Genomic DNA, 17,833 nt, shown 5'->3' on the forward strand with positions numbered 1-17,833 from the left:
TTTTTTTTTGTAGGAATAAGGAACACTTATGGTGATTTTAAATAGCACATTTGGTGTACAAAGGTATTAGACAACATTCATGAATGTATTATTTGATAAACTATGTCAAGGGGAAAAAAACATCCACAGTTTAAAAAAGAATGATGAGAATACTTTTTTGCTTTTCCAGTAGCCAGCTGAAAGTGTTTTTTATCCACATTGGCATTGTTGTGAAACAGCGCCCCCTTGATAAGAAAAGTCGTCGGTCAACATCTCTTTAAAAAAGGCACTTCATTAGATTCCATCGTCAGTGTAAAATGCAACAAAACTGCCGATTTCCCTCTTGTTTTTTTTTTTTTATGAGTTTTGTCTTTCTTCTCTTTTCCTTTAGAGAATCCTTTTCCTCCTTTTACACACGCGTCAGCCGTGTGTTCTCGTCTCCAGGAGGCTGCGCCATGTTGCATGGCGATCACTGTCTCTTCAGCTTATGTTCAGTCCTCTCCCTCCTTTCCCGGTAGAGCTGAGTGTGAAAGCCGAGGGCCTCATCCGGCCTTCTTCTGAAGTTGTTGATGCTGTAGAGATTGCTGTGATGATGTCTTCTGTGAAAGGACCTCTGGTAGCTGGATGCTGTCAGGGGGAAAAACAATAGCTCTCAAGCAATGGTAATGTTGGTAAAGTCCTGCACAGTACGAGACACCCAGGACAATCTGTATCTATCGAGAGCAATACTTGTTGTACTTACGGTTATTGCAGGTGATTTTAGGGTTATCCCATCGTCCATCCCCGCGACAACGGATAGTTGGGACGTGCCTCTGAATGAAGCCTGTCGTGCACTGGTACCTCACCAGAGAGTTGATCTCATACCTCTCACGCTTTTTGCCAAAGGTTCGTGCATTCTCCACCAGAGGGGGCTGATTACAGACCACTGAGAAGCACAAGTGACAACAACATTAAAGTGCGGGATTTTACAGTGAAAGGAGTCTCCTCTCTGATTGGTAAAGTCATTTATAGAACGTGTCCATTCAGGAATGAAAGAGATGTTGTTACCTGTGCCCTTCTTGCAGGTGTAGGTGAGGTGGTAGTTGCAAGGAACGTCGTTCCACTGGCCGTCCTCGTGCCAGATCATCACTACGCAGTCCTCGCCGGAGGAGAAGAAGCTGTCGGGTTGGTTAGGCCTCCAGTTTTCATATTGCTGGAATAAGAGCAGAGTGCAAGGAGTTAAACATTCTGACGAGTTCTGTGATCTTTAGAGGTTCACAATTTTTGTCTACAAGATCCCCTCATGTATTTCCCCTGGAATAATTTGACATAGTGTGTATTTTCTACACTTTGACTTAGTTCTGTGAAAGAGCAACACAAGAGAAATATCTTAGGAAAATATTAAGCATGTATTCAAAATATTTTTACCATGTCAACACAGATGATCCATATATCATGATTTTAATGGATAATTCTGGAAACTACTTTAAATGGACCCTCTGGCCAAGGACCCCCATTTGAGAACCACTGATTTAAAGGATCTTTTATTTTATTTTATTAAAGCCATCATAAAATCCAACAACTCTACACCCAACATACATATACATTTTGGCCTTATAAAGTGCAAAAGTATTTAGTACATGTATTATTCTCAGTCTACTGATGTGATCCCAACAGTAGAGATCCTGGGCTGCTCTTGCAGGGGTTTTCCATCAGTGTGATTTTACTCAATGGCCACAAGAGGGAGGAACTGTAGCTTTGCAGGAGCCAACATAAACTCAGCAACTATGACATCATTGTATTTCTAAGGGACCCATGCAGGGTCTGTATTATTAACAAAAGACAGAGAAACCAAAAAATAAATAAAATGGGCTATAAAACCATTTTTATATTGTATATATTATATATATATCAGTCAGGATCTTTTCAGGTTTCTGAAACATAATTCAGTTCACTCACTGATGTGACTTTATATACCTGGCATGAGTTGTATTCACGTTACATGCATTTTAGATAATAAATGGCTTTGTGATAATAGACATACATAAGTATTACGTCATTTCATCAAACACTCTGCATAAGTAGAATTACACAAGGAATTCTGCAGGCAAAAAATTCCAGACACACAGATGCACATTTAACACACGTGTACAGTATACACACAGCTGTATTGCTGGAATTGATGCTACCTGTAGTCTTTCAGCGCATTCTAGGTTCAAACAGTTTCTTCAAAGCTGTGACCCCCCCCCCCCCCAACTCCTCCAATCATGGCCCGGGGCTCTGCTACCCTGTCATTATGCTCAACAAACACACACACACTGACTTCCTGCACTGCTGACTTCAAGTTAACAAATAGGTGACCCATCAGCTGCACAGCAGGCATCAAAATAATCAATCAAACTTTCATCACCCACAGAAACACACACATCCAAAGACACTTCAACTTGGGTGTTTCCGGCCTCTATTTTTGTTAAGAACCAATTATTATGGTGTGATTATGAAACTAAACCTCTTAATTTGTATGCTATCAACATCACACACAATGTAGTCTTATTTATTATACTACAATCCACTGGTGGTGATCCCCCACCCGGACCCCCTGGGATGCTTCCACGCAGTTTGTTTCTCTTTCTGAAGCGGAGCACAGGTGCTGTCCATCTGTGTCTTCCTGCCTGATGGCCCTTCAACCCGGGTGGCAGCCTGCTGGCTGGGCCTCCTGATGTGTGTGGGGTCAAAGGGGGTCCATACCTGTCTACGCCTGCCAAACTCCCCATCTACACAGCATAGCTCACACCCCCATCACCCCTCAATCTCTCAGCTGAGCAAGGATCTCCATAGGCGGTCTGAGCTTATCTATTAACCCCGAGGCTGTCTCTATGCTTCCCGTATCTCTGGTCCTGGAAGGATTATCTTTGAAGTGAGGACATCAGTCTGTACAACACGGATGCACATAGTAATTAGCTACTTTCCTGTCTTATGAGGAGGTCCTCAGCAGCTACAACAACTATACCAATCACACCCTTGTGTGTTGTTGTATAAATATGACATTCGGGAACAGTTTTTTCTCCCGGGCATACTCTTCTACATTAGATTGTCATCTTCTGCAGCTGCTTCTCTACTTGTGCTGGACTCACAGTGACTAAAAGGATTCAGCTGCGCCTTACATCATGTTCTATATCACATTTATTGGCACAGCAGTCACCCACCAGTGTGTATGAGAGGAGACGAGAGTGCGTCGTGAGAAAGCCAACACAGGCCTTGAAAAGAACGACTCTCCTAAGATGCCTGTATCTGTCATCAGCATCATTCCAAATATTTACTCTGTCTCTGTGCCATGTTTGTTGAGACAAAAATATGTGAGAAAGCAACCTATCTTACCATGGGCCGGCCGTCAGTCCAGCGGAAGTCGCTGTCAAACATCTTATCATTCAAGCCGATCCACTGGTAGTCCTGTCCAAGACCTGCCAGACAGAGTAAAGTGAGACACAGCAGACTACGGTTCCCTGTTGCCATATGTCCTTTTTAGGAGGAAACAGGAGATTTCCAACGTCTTAATCATTCCCCCACATTAACAGTTCACTGCGTATCCACCAACGAGTATTTGATGTGACTTTAATAAAGAACTATTATTATTTCAATCTTGTCATATGGTTTTTTTGTAAAATAGTCACTGTGATCTTTGACTTACGGTTGACAAACTGTTGCTCCTCGTGGGAAATGATGCTGGTGAGATGAGCCCCCTGCATGCGGCACTCTCTCTCTGCTGTGTCCCAGTTTCTCCTCTGGGGGAAGTACTTGTAGCAGTGGCCCTGAAACTTGTGCCAGCCATATTCACAGATTTCTGTGTCTGATGGACGAGAAAACGAGAGAGAATGAGGCTTACTGGAAAAACAGATTTGCGACAGATCATCAGACATGAAATTCATTAACATATTTAAAGGACAATAAGCTTTTAGCTGTTTCTTTCATTATTGCATCTATTTACCTCAACAATTTAATACATAACATCGTCATCTCATTTACTGCCTCTCCAGTACTTTGAACACCCGATCATATCGACCCCTCAGCTCTGCTGTTAAGTCGGACTACTGTCTCTGATCAGGATGAAAGATTGACTGACTGATTAGTTTCTGCAGTCTCTGACACCAGCACTATAATACAGTGGAAGCAAAACAAGAAGGAAACCTACCAAGTGCCAATTAAAACCTAAAGGTAAGATTATTATGCTTCCGTAGACAATTCTTCTCAGATTATGCTCATACATGCAAAATCTGATTAGTAAATTAAGATTCAAATTCATGCAGCCTGAGCCATGGAGTTGTAAACAGGTCGTATTTAAGTCCAACCCTAAAGGCTTTTCTCATCCACACTTAACTGTCATTTTCACCCATTTGATGGTGGCTGTGGGTCCAAACTTTAATAACTCGGTTTACTCTCTGTTTGTCCCTCCCTCCCCTCTTTAATCCTTGATCAGAAAACTAACAGTTTGTAGGCCTCTCAGAAACAGAGGCCGAATGAGTTGTTCCTCTTCAAGTTAGTTTTTTCTCCCTTTCCCTTGCCAAAGTTTCTAAGAAGGCAGCTGGGCCTGAGTACACAGAACGGGTGTGAGTCACTGATGAGGGATCCTGACAAGATTTAGGGTGTAGACACTGAGAAATCAGCCAAGGCAGATGATGCCCTGAGCTCAACACACTTGGGATGAAAGTAGGGTGCAACTCCAAAACTAAAGTTAAATTATACGGGTATGGGAACTTCCAAATAAATTCTTCCACTATATACTGTTAATGGCTTGTGTACAGTAGAGTAGTCAGTAAATACTCAGGAACTCACGTGATTTCTAATCTGTTTATTTTATAGTGGAAGGAAATGTCAAGAGTGCTTGGGGAAATTCAAGTATATCAGACATTACAGACCTCTAGGAAAAACTAAATAGAGACAGTCAAAATTGATAGTTGTGACGGATGATTGGTGTTTATTAGGAAAAACCTAAGCCAATACTCGGCTGTAAATAGCAGAACTGAATTGTATATGTCATATATATATCCTTTCTATCTTATTTTCCAGGGAATCGGGTGATTACAATGGTTACACTGTGTTCTTTTATCTTGTATAAAACTACTTTAAGCTCTATATACCAAATGTAGATGAATGGTTAGAACCTTTTATAACACTAATGAAATGAAAAGCTCTTATTATTCTAAAAAAAGAACACTCAAATCATTTATAAGAATCCAACACATTAATGACAAACATACCCTCTTCACAATGCAGCCCGGAGTAGCTTGGGAGGCACACACACGAAAAGGAAGCCAGACAATCTATACATGTGCCTCCGTTGCGGCAAGGATTCGACTGGCACTCATCGATATCTGGATAAGAAACACATGCAATGAAAAATCAGACATGGGCAAAAACAACTCTGTGTCCCTAAGACAGTGAAAACAATATTTTAGTGCTTCTTGGGTGAAATTTTAATGCAGTGAGAAGAATTCTTGGTGCATAATGTCCTACCTGTCTCACAGCGATCACCACTGTACCCAGGAGGACAGCTACAAGTATAGAGGCTGCCAATGTTGTGGCAAGATCCTCCATTCAGGCAAATGTCATTTGTACATGAGTGAATTCCTGTTAAGAGATTTAAAGAAGCAAAATAAAAGTTATTAAGAAATTCATTTCGAGCTGATGCATTGGGTTGTATTTGAATGAAAGCCATTTGAAAAAAACATACCTGGGATCTCAACAGTCTCGCCAACAACAGTGTGTCCCAAATCGAGTCTTGCATCTGGCTCGGGGGTTGATTCTTCGCCTGTTAGAGGTTGTTCAACCTCAATATGTGATGGAAGTGCAGTTGAGTCACTGTCCAGTTTCTCATCCTCATCATGGAAAGATGATGGAGAGGTAGCTGCAGATTGAACCGACGCTGACTGGCTTTGTGGCTGAGCTGATGACACTGGTGTGAGCTCTGAATGGGTCCTTGTGGACATTTCAGGAGTAGAAGAGACATCTCCCTCAACAACTTCCTCTTTCCCAGAGGTCTTATTAACATTCCCAGAATCCACCTTTGGTGCTGTGGTAGCATTTACCTTGAATACAGTCTGGATTTTATTTGGGGACAGAGACTGTTCCTCTATACTGTCAATCTTTGGTTTCTTTGTAGTCATGAACTCTTCAGACACACTTTCAGGCTTGTCAGAGACATTTTCAGTCTCATTGCTGAGGACGGATGGTGATTTAGTTATGGCTGATAGAAGGCTACCATCCATCGTGATGGTGCTCTCTGTGGTGATGTTTTCTTCTGAGCTGCTGCTGCTGTCTGAACTCTCCAAACTAGAGGATGATGCTGCACTGATAGGTCCTGATGCAGAAGGCAAGACAGTGATATCTACTGCTACTACAGGTGATTGAGTTGCCTTTTCTCTTGAGCTACTTTCAGTACTGCTCACTGAGTCAACAAGTGTACTCTCAGGTAGTTGAGAAACAGACGGTGGTGTAGTAATGAACGTTGCTACTTCTTCTGTTGTTGCAGTTTTATTGTGTTGGGGAACAGATTCAAGTAAGTTGGGGTCTTGTGCTTCATAATCTGGGGCTGAATAAACATCATCTGGAATAGGTGCTACTTGGACATCAGTTTTTGGAGATGGCTTTGTCTTTGCATCAATTGAGACCTGTTCAGGAGTGGGTTCAACTGTCCCTTTTTCAGCTTCAGCCACTGAGGAAGTTGTTTCACGACTTTCAAAAATAGGGTGAGTGGTGGTCAGTGACAAATCCTGGGAGGAAAGATCAGTGTTAGGTCGGTGTGTCAGTGTGATCTCTGACTTGACTTGTTCAAATGATTCCTGGGGAGTTGGTGTTAGGTGCTGTACATGGGAAACTGTTGTAGCAAAGTGGACCATAACATCAGGCTGTGATGGCGTTGATGCTGAAAGGACATTTGAAGTAGGTTCAATTGAGATGCGTTCAGCGGAGATTGTGGCAGCAAGTACTTCACTGTCTGGGCTTGTAGATATTTCAACAACATGTGTAACATCAGTGGGTAGAGGTGTTCTTGTTAGGTCTGAATCTCGTGTCCCCTCATGTTCAGGACCTGTTGATCCCGACTCAAAAGAAGTTGGTGTCTTTGTTGATTCGACAGTGCTGGCCAAAGTGATCAAGGTCTCAGCTGACTTCTGACCTGAAGTTTGTTCATATGCAGATGATCCTGGATGATCAGTTTGGGTGTTTTCAATCTCTGATGTTAAATTACTGGTGGTACTATCTATCTTCATAGTAGCAGACGGGAATGAAACAGTTGGAGCGACAGACTCAGAATCAAAGCTACCGGGGATCTTCTCACCTGAACCATCTTCTGGTGAAATGATCATTTTCGTTTCTGTTGATTCAGAACTCTCCGAGCTCTCTGATGACGTCTTTTCATTACTTGAGTCAGCAGTTGTTTCCTTAATGAGTGGGTGGGGAGAGGCAGTCTGTGCACTGTCTCCCGTCACCATTTTTGGTGATGCTGATGATGTCACTTCAGAGACTGTTTTGGTATCTGGCATGATTTTGGCCTCCTGTGAGGAAACCTGTTCATCAGAGGTTGGTGTGACTGAAACAAAGGTGTCAGTTTCACCTGTTGCTTCTCCAAATGTGACGCTCTCAATCCCCGATGGCTTCACTGTGAACACCTCAGTGGTTTGGTCACCACAAGACCCCTCTTCTGTGACAGGGAAATCGGGAGTTTGTTTTGATTCATCAGGTGTAGAGGGAGACGTTTCAGCTGACTGGGCAGGTCTGGTACTAAATGCTGTTGTAATATTCAGCTTCTCAATGCTGTAGAGAGAAGTTGTTGTTGTAGGTTTCTCTGTGCTAAACAGGGAAGAGGCTGTACTTGTTGTACTATCAGGAGACTCTGTGTTATAAACAGCTGAAGATGATATCGAAGATGTCTCAGAGAACCTATCAGTTGAGCTGCTCTGGACTGTTGAAGTGGGCTTTTCCGTGCTGTAGAGAGAAGAGGCTGTAGTGCCAGTAGGTGTTTGTGTAATAGCATCATCCGTTTTATTGGTAACATCTGATATGGATGTCACTAATGGAGACTCAGTGCTGAAAAGTGAAGAGGTAGTTTGGGATAGTGTCTCTTTTGTTTGCTTTGAAAGTGAAACAGTTGAACTCTCTGATGTTTCTTCTTCGGGTTTTGCAGATTTGTCAGTTGCAGTTTCTGGAGTCATGGATTCAACCCCAGAAGGTTCTGTCCCTATAGAAAGTAATATTTCATCTGTAGACGGAGAAGTTGTACCAGAATAAGTAGATGTTTCCTTGACTTCGGTGACTTTATCTGAGCTCCCTTCAGCATCAGTTGGAACTTCTTTAGTTACAGCTGCTTGGCTTGGTGGTTCAGCTGACTTATCTTCCAGTGATGTGGCTGTAACTCCAGTCTGGAGAGCTACATCACTAGATTCGAAGCGCTGGCTAGACTGCTCAGTGGGTAATAATGGGCTGGTTGTGGTCAGCTCAGGTTTCCCAGAGGATTTCTCAGTGTGGGGAAGATGAATGAATGCAACCTCAGACCTTGCCTGTTCGAAGGACACCTCGAGTGTTGTTGTATCTGGTTCTGGGACAAAGGTGGTGACAAACCGAATCATCACATCAGGCTCTGAAGTGCTCTGTAAAGGAGAAACTGTGGATGTAGAAACTGATTCTTTTGTACGCACAGAGGTGATGTGATCTCTTGTGCTTTCTTCATTTGCTGGGGTTGATCTTACTCCATCGATTGGTTTCTCAGTGCTGATCATAGGGGATATTGGGGTGCCGACCATCTTTTCACTCTCAGATGTCATTGCCTCAGGTGACGCAGTTGTGGCATCTACAATCTCTACCCCAGAGCTCACCATATCTGCCCCCTCTGTTGTGAGCACTGATGTATCAGTGCGGTGGGGAGGAGATAATGTTGCTGTGGATAGCATTTGGCCCATTTGTATTGTACTGTGCAGAGTTACATCTGAGACAGAAGTGACTGATGGTTTTACTGTGCTGTAAAGGGATGAGGAACTACTTGCTGGTAGCTCTGCAACCTCTGCTGTCTCAGTTCCAAGTGAAGTTGGAGAGATTTGTTCTGCCTTGACTGTTGTTATAATACCATCACCTGAAATCTCCTCATCCACATCAGAGGCAACAGTTGCTTTCTCAGTGCTGAACAGGGAGGACACAGTTGACGTCACTAGTGTTTTAGATGTTGTCCATTCAGTCGCAGCAGAGCCTTCCTCAGATTCATCGCTACTTGAAGATTTATCATCAGTTGCTTTAATGGTTGTTTTCACAGCACCAGGTTCGGTGGACACTGGTGTGTGTGGTGTGACAGTTACTGAAGATACAGTGGCTTGTGTTGAAATGGATGAACTTAGAGATTCAACAGTCATATCGGTACTCGTGGCTGTTATTGTTGTGGGTGATGTGGGCACGGTTTGTTGTTTTTGATCTGTGCTGACCATATACTCCTCACTGGACGCTGGAGTAACGCTGATGTCTGTTGAATCAGGTAAGGTTTGAAAGGGCAAAGATGAGGATGTGGCAATCTCCGTTACAGAATCGGTGACATTATCAGTGGTGTCCTCCCTTGATATATCTTCCTCCAACAGCCCTGTAACTGGTTTGGTGTGAGCCTCAATGGGGAAAACAGTTTTTGGTGTCGTTAAATCATATGTTTCTTCAGAGCTTGTGAAAACAGTGGTAGCTGGGGTGGCCTGTAGTGATGATGCGAGTGTCTCTTCAGTCGATGTCTCCATAGCAGAAACATGTTCCGTAGATGTTGGCTTTGAAGTCGACTGTGAGTATTCAAAATATGTTGAATCTAATGACAAACCAGTGGCTGAGGTTGCATTTAGTGTAACTGGTGAAGAGGTAAAGAAAGTGGCACCATCAGTCCCTGAACCCTCCGTTTCTACTGTTGCCTCCAGTGTTTGTGTCATTGTAACTGCTGTGACACCTCCAGCTTCCTCTGTCTGGATGGTTGGGTAAACTGAGGAGGAGGGTGCTATGGAGATTGTATCTACATCAATGATAGTGTCATCTTTTGCGATGAGCTCAGGAGTGGGGGTGCCTTCCTTCATACTGTCTGTCACTACAGAGAGCAGCTCATCTTCATTTGTTATATCCTCTGTGAATATGATGGTTGTGCTGGTTGATGGTTCTAGACACATGCAAGACCATCGTAGGTGTTTGCTCAGTTAAGTCAGTTTGGGGTTGGCTGCTACTGGGCGTGATGGATCACCACCTGTTGGTCTGTAATGTTCTGATATATAAATAGAGGGAATTGGGTAGACCACCGCCGTGGGTCCATCTTGGCTCATGTTCACTGCTGGATCTTACTGTGGGGGAGTCAACTGTGGTATGATCACTAACTAAGAGTCCAATTGTGTGAGGGGACATAGTTGTATAGGAAGACTGTGTTGTGTGCTCAGCTACAGTAACTTCTTTCCCAGTGCCTGATGCAGGAGGCTCTGTTGCTTGAGAAGTGTAGGGGGTATCCGGCATTGATTTTGGCCTCCTGTGAGGAAACCTGTTTCATCAGAGGTTGGTGTGACTGAAACAAAGGTGTCAGTTTCACCTGCTTGCTTCTTCCAAATGTGACTGCTCATCAATCCCCGGATGGCTTCACTGTGAACACCTCAGTGGTTTGGTCACCACAAGACCCCTCTTCTGGTGACAGGGAAATCGGGGTAGTTTGTTTTTGATTCATCAGGTGTAGAGGGAGACGTTTCAGCTGGACTGGGCACGGTCTGGTACTAAATGCTGTTGTAATATTCAGCTTCTCAATGCTGTAGAGAGAAGTTGTTGTTGTAGGTTTCTCTGTGCTCAAACAGGGAAGAGGCTGTACTTGTTGTACTATCAGGAGACTCTGTGTTATAAACAGCTGAAGATGATATCGAAGATGTCTCAGAGAACCTATCAGTTGAGCTGCTCTGGAACTGTTGAAGTGGGCTTTTTCCGTGCTGTAGAGAGAAGAGGCTGTTAGTGCCAGTAGGTGTTGTGTAATAGCATCATCCGTTTTATTGGTAACATCTGATATGGATGTCACTAATGGAGACTCAGTGCTGAAAAGTGAAGACGGTAGTTTGGGATAGTGTCTCTTTTGTTTGCTTTGAAAGTGAAACAGTTGAACTCTCTGATGTTTCCTTCTTCGGGTTTTGCAGATTTTGTCAGTTGCAGTTTCTGGAGTCATGGATTCAACCCCAGAAGGTTCTGTCCCTATAGAAAGTAATATTTCATCTGTAGACGGAGAAGTTGTACCAGAATAAGTAGATGTTCCTTGACTTCGGTGACTTTATCTGAGCTCCCTTCAGCATCAGTTGAACTTCTTAGTTACAGCTGCTTGGCTTGGTGGTTCAGCTGACTTATCTTCCAGTGATGTGGCTGTAACTCCAGTCTGGAGAGCTACATCACTAGATTCGAAGCGCTGGCTAGACTGCTCAGTGGGTAATAATTGGGCTGGTTGTGGTCAGCTCAGGTTTCCCAGAGGATTTCTCAGTGTGGGGAAGATGAATGAATGCAACCTCAGACCTTGCCTGTTCGAAGGACACCTCGAGTGTTGTTGTATCTGGTTCTGGGACAAAGGTGGTGACAAACCGAATCATCACATCAGGCTCTGAAGTGCCTCTGTAAAGGAGAAACTGTGGATGTAGAAACTGATTCTTTTGTACGCACCAGAGGTGATGTGATCTCTTGTGCTTTCTTCATTTGCTGGGGTTGATCTTACTCCATCGATTGGTTTTCTCAGTGCTGATCATAGGGGATATTGGGGTGCCGACCATCTTTTCACTCTCAGATGTCATTGCCTCAGGTGACGCAGTTGTGGCAATCTACAATCTCTACCCCAGAGCTCACCATATCTGCCCCCTCTGTTGTGAGCACTGATGTATCAGTGCGGTGGGGAGGAGATAATGTTGCTGTGGATAGCATTTGGCCCATTTGTATTGTACTGTGCAGAGTTACATCTGAGACAGAAGTGACTGATGGTTTTACTGTGCTGTAAAGGGATGAGGAACTACTTGCTGGTAGCTCTGCAACCTCTGCTGTCTCAGTTCCAAGTGAAGTTGGAGAGATTTGTTCTGCCTTGACTGTTGTTATAATACCATCACCTGAAATCTCCCTCATCCACATCAGAGGCAACAGTTGCTTTCTCAGTGCTGAACAGGGAGGACACAGTTGACGTCACTAGTGTTTTAGATGTTGTCCATTCAGTCGCAGCAGAGCCCTTCCTCAGATTCATCGCTACTTGAAGATTTATCATCAGTTGCTTTAATGGTTGTTTTCACAGCACCAGGTTCGGGTGGAACACTGGTGTGTGTGGTGTGACAGTTACTGAAGATACAGTGGCTTGTGTTGAAATGGATGAACTTAGAGATTCAACAGTCATATCGGTACTCGTGGCTGTTATTGTTGTGGGTGATATGGGCACGGTTTGTTGTTTTTGATCTGTGCTGACCATATACTCCTCACTGGACGCTGGAGTAACGCTGATGTCTGTTGAATCAGGTAAGGTTTGAAAGGGCAAAGATGAGGATGTGGCAATCTCCGTTACAGAATCGGTGACATTATCAGTGGTGTCCTCCCTTGATATATCTTCCTCCAACAGCCCTGTAACTGGTTTGGTGTGAGCCTCAATGGGGAAAACAGTTTTTTGGTGTCGTTAAATCATATGTTTCTTCAGAGCTTGTGAAAACAGTGGTAGCTGGGGTGGCCTGTAGTGATGATGCGAGTGTCTCTTCAGTCGATGTCTCCATAGCAGAAACATGTTCCGTAGATGTTGGCTTTGAAGTCGACTGTGAGTATTCAAATATGTTGAATCTAATGACAAACCAGTGGCTGAGGTTGCATTTAGTGTAACTGGTGAAGAGGTAAAGAAAGTGGCACCATCAGTCCCCTGAACCCTCCGTTTCTACTGTTGCCTCCAGTGTTTGTGTCATTGTAACTGCTGTGACACCTCCAGCTTCCTCTGTCTGGATGGTTGGGTAAACTGAGGAGGGAGGGTGCTAATGGAGATTGTATCTACATCAATGATAGTGTCATCTTTTGCGATGAGCTCAGGAGTGGGGGGTGCCTTCCTTCATAACTGTCTGTCACTACAGGAGAGCAGCTCATCTTCATTTGTTATATCCTCTGTGAATATGATGGTTGTGCTGGTTGATGGTTTAGGACACATGCAAGACCATCGTAGGTGTTTGCTCAGTTAAGTCAGTTTGGGGTTGGCTGCTACTGGGCGTGATGATCACCACCTGTTGGTCTGTAATGTTCTGATATATAATAGAGGGAATTGGGGTAGACAACCGCCGTGGGTCCATCTTGCTCATGTTCACTGCTGGATCTTACTGTGGGGGAGGTCAACTGTGGTATGATCACTAACTAAGAGTCCAATTGTGTGAGGGGACATAAGTTGTATAGGAAGACTGTGTTGTGTGCTCAGCTACAGTAACTTCTTTCCCAGTGCCTGATGCAGGAGGCTCTGTTGCTTGAGAAGTGTAGGGGGTATCCGGCATGATTTTGGCCTCCTGTGAGGAAACCTGTTCATCAGAGGTTGGTGTGACTGAAACAAAGGTGTCAGTTTCACCTGTTGCTTCTCCAAATGTGACGCTCTCAATCCCCGATGGCTTCACTGTGAACACCTCAGTGGTTTGGTCACCACAAGACCCCTCTTCTGTGACAGGGAAATCGGGAGTTTGTTTTGATTCATCAGTTGTAGAGGGAGACGTTTCAGCTGACTGGGCAGGTCTGGTACTAAATGCTGTTGTAATATTCAGCTTCTCAATGCTGTAGAGAGAAGTTGTTGTTGTAGGTTTCTCTGTGCTAAACAGGGAAGAGGCTGTACTTGTTGTACTATCAGGAGACTCTGTGTTATAAACAGCTGAAGATGATATCGAAGATGTCTCAGAGAACATATCAGTTGAGCTGCTCTGGACTGTTGAAGTGGGCTTTTCCGTGCTGTAGAGAGAAGAGGCTGTAGTGCCAGTAGGTGTTTGTGTAATAGCATCATCCGTTTTATTGGTAACATCTGATATGGATGTCACTAATGGAGACTCAGTGCTGAAAAGTGAAGAGGTAGTTTGGGATAGTGTCTCTTTTGTTTGCTTTGAAAGTGAAACAGTTGAACTCTCTGATGTTTCTTCTTCGGGTTTTGCAGATTTGTCAGTTGCAGTTTCTGGAGTCATGGATTCAACCCCAGAAGGTTCTGTCCCTATAAAAAGTAATATTTCATCTGTAGACGGAGAAGTTGTACCAGAATAAGTAGATGTTTTCCTTGACTTCGGTGACTTTATCTGAGCTCCCTTCAGCATCAGTTGGAACTTCTTTAGTTACAGCTGCTTGGCTTGGTGGTTCAGCTGACTTATCTTCCAGTGATGTGGCTGTAACTCCAGTCTGGAGAGCTACATCACTAGATTCGAAGCGCTGGCTAGACTGCTCAGTGGGTAATAATGGGCTGGTTGTGGTCAGCTCAGGTTTCCCAGAGGATTTCTCAGTGTGGGGAAGATGAATGAATGCAACCTCAGACCTTGCCTGTTCGAAGGACACCTCTGAGTGTTGTTGTATCTGGTTCTGGGACAAAGGTGGTGACAAACCGAATCATCACATCAGGCTCTGAAGTGCTCTGTAAAGGAGAGAACTGTGGATGTAGAAACTGATTCTTTTGTACGCACAGAGGTGATGTGATCTCTTGTGCTTTCTTCATTTGCTGGGGTTGATCTTACTCCATCGATTGGTTTCTCAGTGCTGATCATAAGGGATATTGGGGTGCCGACCATCTTTTCACTCTCAGATGTCATTGCCTCAGGTGACGCAGTTGTGGCATCTACAATCTCTACCCCAGAGCTCACCATATCTGCCCCCTCTGTTGTGAGCACTGATGTATCAGTGCGGTGGGGAGGAGATAATGTTGCTGTGGATAGCATTTGGCCCATTTGTATTGTACTGTGGCAGAGTTACAATCTGAGACAGAAGTGACTGATGGTTTTACTGTGCTGTAAAGGGATGAGGAACTACTTGCTGGTAGCTCTGCAACCTCTGCTGTCTCAGTTCCAAGTGAAGTTGGAGAGATTTGTTCTGCCTTGACTGTTGTTATAATACCATCACCTGAAATCTCCTCATCCACATCAGAGGCAACAGTTGCTTTCTCAGTGCTGAACAGGGAGGACACAGTTGACGTCACTAGTGTTTTAGATGTTGTCCATTCAGTCGCAGCAGAGCCTTCCTCAGATTCATCGCTACTTGAAGATTTATCATCAGTTGCTTTAATGGTTGTTTCACAGCACCAGGTTCGGTGGACACTGGTGTGTGTGGTGTGACAGTTACTGAAGATACAGTGGCTTGTGTTGAAATGGATGAACTTAGAGATTCAACATCATATCGGTACTCGTGGCTGTTATTGTTGTGGGTGATGTGGGCACGGTTTGTTGTTTTTGATCTGTGCTGACCATATACTCCTCACTGGACGCTGGAGTAACGCTGATGTCTGTTGAATCAGGTAAGGTTTGAAAGGCAAAGATGAGGATGTGGCAATCTCCGTTACAGAATCGGTGACATTATCAGTGGTGTCCTCCCTTGATATATCTTCCTCCAACAGCCCTGTAACTGGTTTGGTGTGAGCCTCAATGGGAAAAACAGTTTTGGTGTCGTTAAATCATATGTTTTCTTCAGAGCTTGTGAAAACAGTGGTAGCTGGGGTGGCCTGTAGTGATGATGCGAGTGTCTCTTCAGTCGATGTCTCCATAGCAGAAACATGTTCCGTAGATGTTGGCTTTGAAGTCGACTGTGAGTATTCAAAATATGTTGAATCTAATGACAAACCAGTGGCTGAGGTTGCATTTAGTGTAACTGGTGAAGAGGTAAAGAAAGTGGCACCATCAGTCCCTGAACCCTCCGTTTCTACTGTTGCCTCCAGTGTTTGTGTCATTGTAACTGCTGTGACACCTCCAGCTTCCTCTGTCTGGATGGTTGGGTAAACTGAGGAGGAGGGTGCTATGGAGATTGTATCTACATCAATGATAGTGTCATCTTTTGCGATGAGCTCAGGAGTGGGGGTGCCTTCCTTCATACTGTCTGTCACTACAGAGAGCAGCTCATCTTCATTTGTTATATCCTCTGTGAATATGATGGTTGTGCTGGTTGATGGTTTAGACACATGCAAGACCATCGTAGGTGTTTGCTCAGTTAAGTCAGTTTGGGGTTGGCTGCTACTGGGCGTGATGATCACCACCTGTTGGTCTGTAATGTTCTGATATATAATAGAGGGAATTGGGGTAGACACCGCCGTGGGTCCATCTTGCTCATGTTCACTGCTGGATCTTACTGTGGGGGAGTCAACTGTGGTATGATCACTAACTAAGAGTCCAATTGTGTGAGGGGACATAGTGTATAGGAAGACCTGTGTTGTGTGCTCAGCTACAGTAACTTCTTTCCCAGTGCCTGATTGCAGGAGGCTCTGTTGCTTGAGAAGTGTAGGGGGTATCCGGCATGATTTTGGCCTCCTGTGAGGAAACCTGTTCATCAGAGGTTGGTGTGACTGAAACAAAGGTTTCAGTTTCACCTGTTGCTTCTCCAAATGTGACGCTCTCAATCCCCGATGGCTTCACTGTGAACACCTCAGTGGTTTGGTCACCAGAAGACCCCTCTTCTGTGACAGGGAAATCAGGAGTTTGTTTTGATTCATCAGGTGTAGAGGGAGACGTTTCAGCTGACTGGGCAGGTCTGGTAGTAAATGCTGATGTAATATTCAGCTTCTCAATGCTGTAGAGAGAAGTTGTTGTTGTAGGTTTCTCTGTGCTAAACAGGGAAGAGGCTGTACTTGTTGTACTATCAGGAGACTCTGTGTTATAAACAGCTGAAGATGATATCGAAGATGTCTCAGAGAACATATCAGTTGAGCTGCTCTGAACTGTTGAAGTGGGCTTGTCCGTGCTGTAGAGAGAAGAGGCTGTAGTTCCAGTAGGTGTTTGTGTAATAGCATCATCCCTGGATGTATTTTTTGTTTGGTCGCTTGAGCTCTCATCTGTGACAGCAACAGCACTAGAGGACACTGAAATTCCCTTTGTAGCTGCTACTGTAATGGGCATGTGTGGAGTTTGGGTTGATGACATGAATTCCTCAGTAAGCTGTGTGCTGGAGGGAGTTGAGGATGCAGCACCTGATATGTCAGATGTGCTCTCAGATTCTTCTGTTTCAGTCTCATCTGTGGCCAGAATAAATTCAACCTGGGGTTTAAAAGTAGTCGTAGGGGATGGTTCTTCACCAGACCCATCTGCACTGAACTCCAAATCGTCACCAGAAGAACCACTAGAACCCTCCATATCAATGAAGCTAGACATTTCGTTTGAGGGAACCGTAGTGATGCTGGGAATTGCTAATGGCTGAGAGGTTTCAAGTGTATAGGGACTTGTTGTGACAGTTTTATGCTCTGTATCAATTTTTGAACTAAATGTGGTTGTTGCAAAGGTTTGTTGCACAGATGGTTGCTCAGCCGCTGTTGGTGTTTCTAGGTGAGTTTTATCTGTGGATGCAGATATTTTGTCTCGGGAGCTCTCTCCTTCAGTAAACTCACCAAGTGGCAGTTTGCTCTGTGATTCATTGGAGTCAGTAGGGGTCACAGACACAGAGATTGCAGTTACTGCAGCTTTAATGGGCATTTCATTTGTGGCAGTGCTCTTTGTAGTTTGTACAAGAGTAACAGGAGTAGCGGCAACATCACCTGAGGCCTCTATATCATTGAATAATGACTGTGAGTCTGTGCCAGAAGCAGTGCTGGAAGGTTTGACAGTTGTTTTCACAAAGCTAGGCGAGGATTCAACTAGAGTGAAGTCTGTGCTGATGCTGTAGTCCACTTCTTCACTGGGGGGTACTGAGGAAATAAAAG

The 17,833-nt window shown here is 44.2% G+C and overlaps 2 protein-coding genes across 2 annotated transcripts; both read right to left on the reverse strand.

Annotated features, from left to right (window-relative positions):
* On the reverse strand, positions 1-14,160 carry LOC117767319 (versican core protein-like). Its single transcript, XM_034594835.1, has 10 exons — positions 13,964-14,160; positions 7,183-7,477; positions 5,687-7,056; positions 5,470-5,583; positions 5,214-5,327; positions 3,647-3,805; positions 3,337-3,419; positions 1,027-1,171; positions 722-904; positions 1-606 (listed from the first exon to the last, which is right to left on the reverse strand). Exons 1-10 carry the CDS (start codon positions 14,136-14,138, stop codon positions 449-451), a joined length of 2,796 nt encoding a protein of 931 aa, XP_034450726.1. The 5' UTR covers positions 14,139-14,160; the 3' UTR covers positions 1-448.
* Positions 14,161-15,625: 1,465 nt separating this feature from the next.
* On the reverse strand, positions 15,626-17,833 carry LOC117767321 (cell wall protein DAN4-like). The gene is made up of 2 exons (XM_034594837.1): positions 16,395-17,833; positions 15,626-16,347 (listed from the first exon to the last, which is right to left on the reverse strand). The coding sequence occupies exons 1-2, from the start codon at positions 17,604-17,606 to the stop codon at positions 16,306-16,308; spliced, it is 1,254 nt and encodes a 417-aa protein (XP_034450728.1). The 5' UTR covers positions 17,607-17,833; the 3' UTR covers positions 15,626-16,305.

This window comes from Hippoglossus hippoglossus, chromosome 9 (assembly GCF_009819705.1).
Source record: "Hippoglossus hippoglossus isolate fHipHip1 chromosome 9, fHipHip1.pri, whole genome shotgun sequence".
NCBI lineage: Eukaryota > Metazoa > Chordata > Actinopteri > Pleuronectiformes > Pleuronectidae > Hippoglossus > Hippoglossus hippoglossus.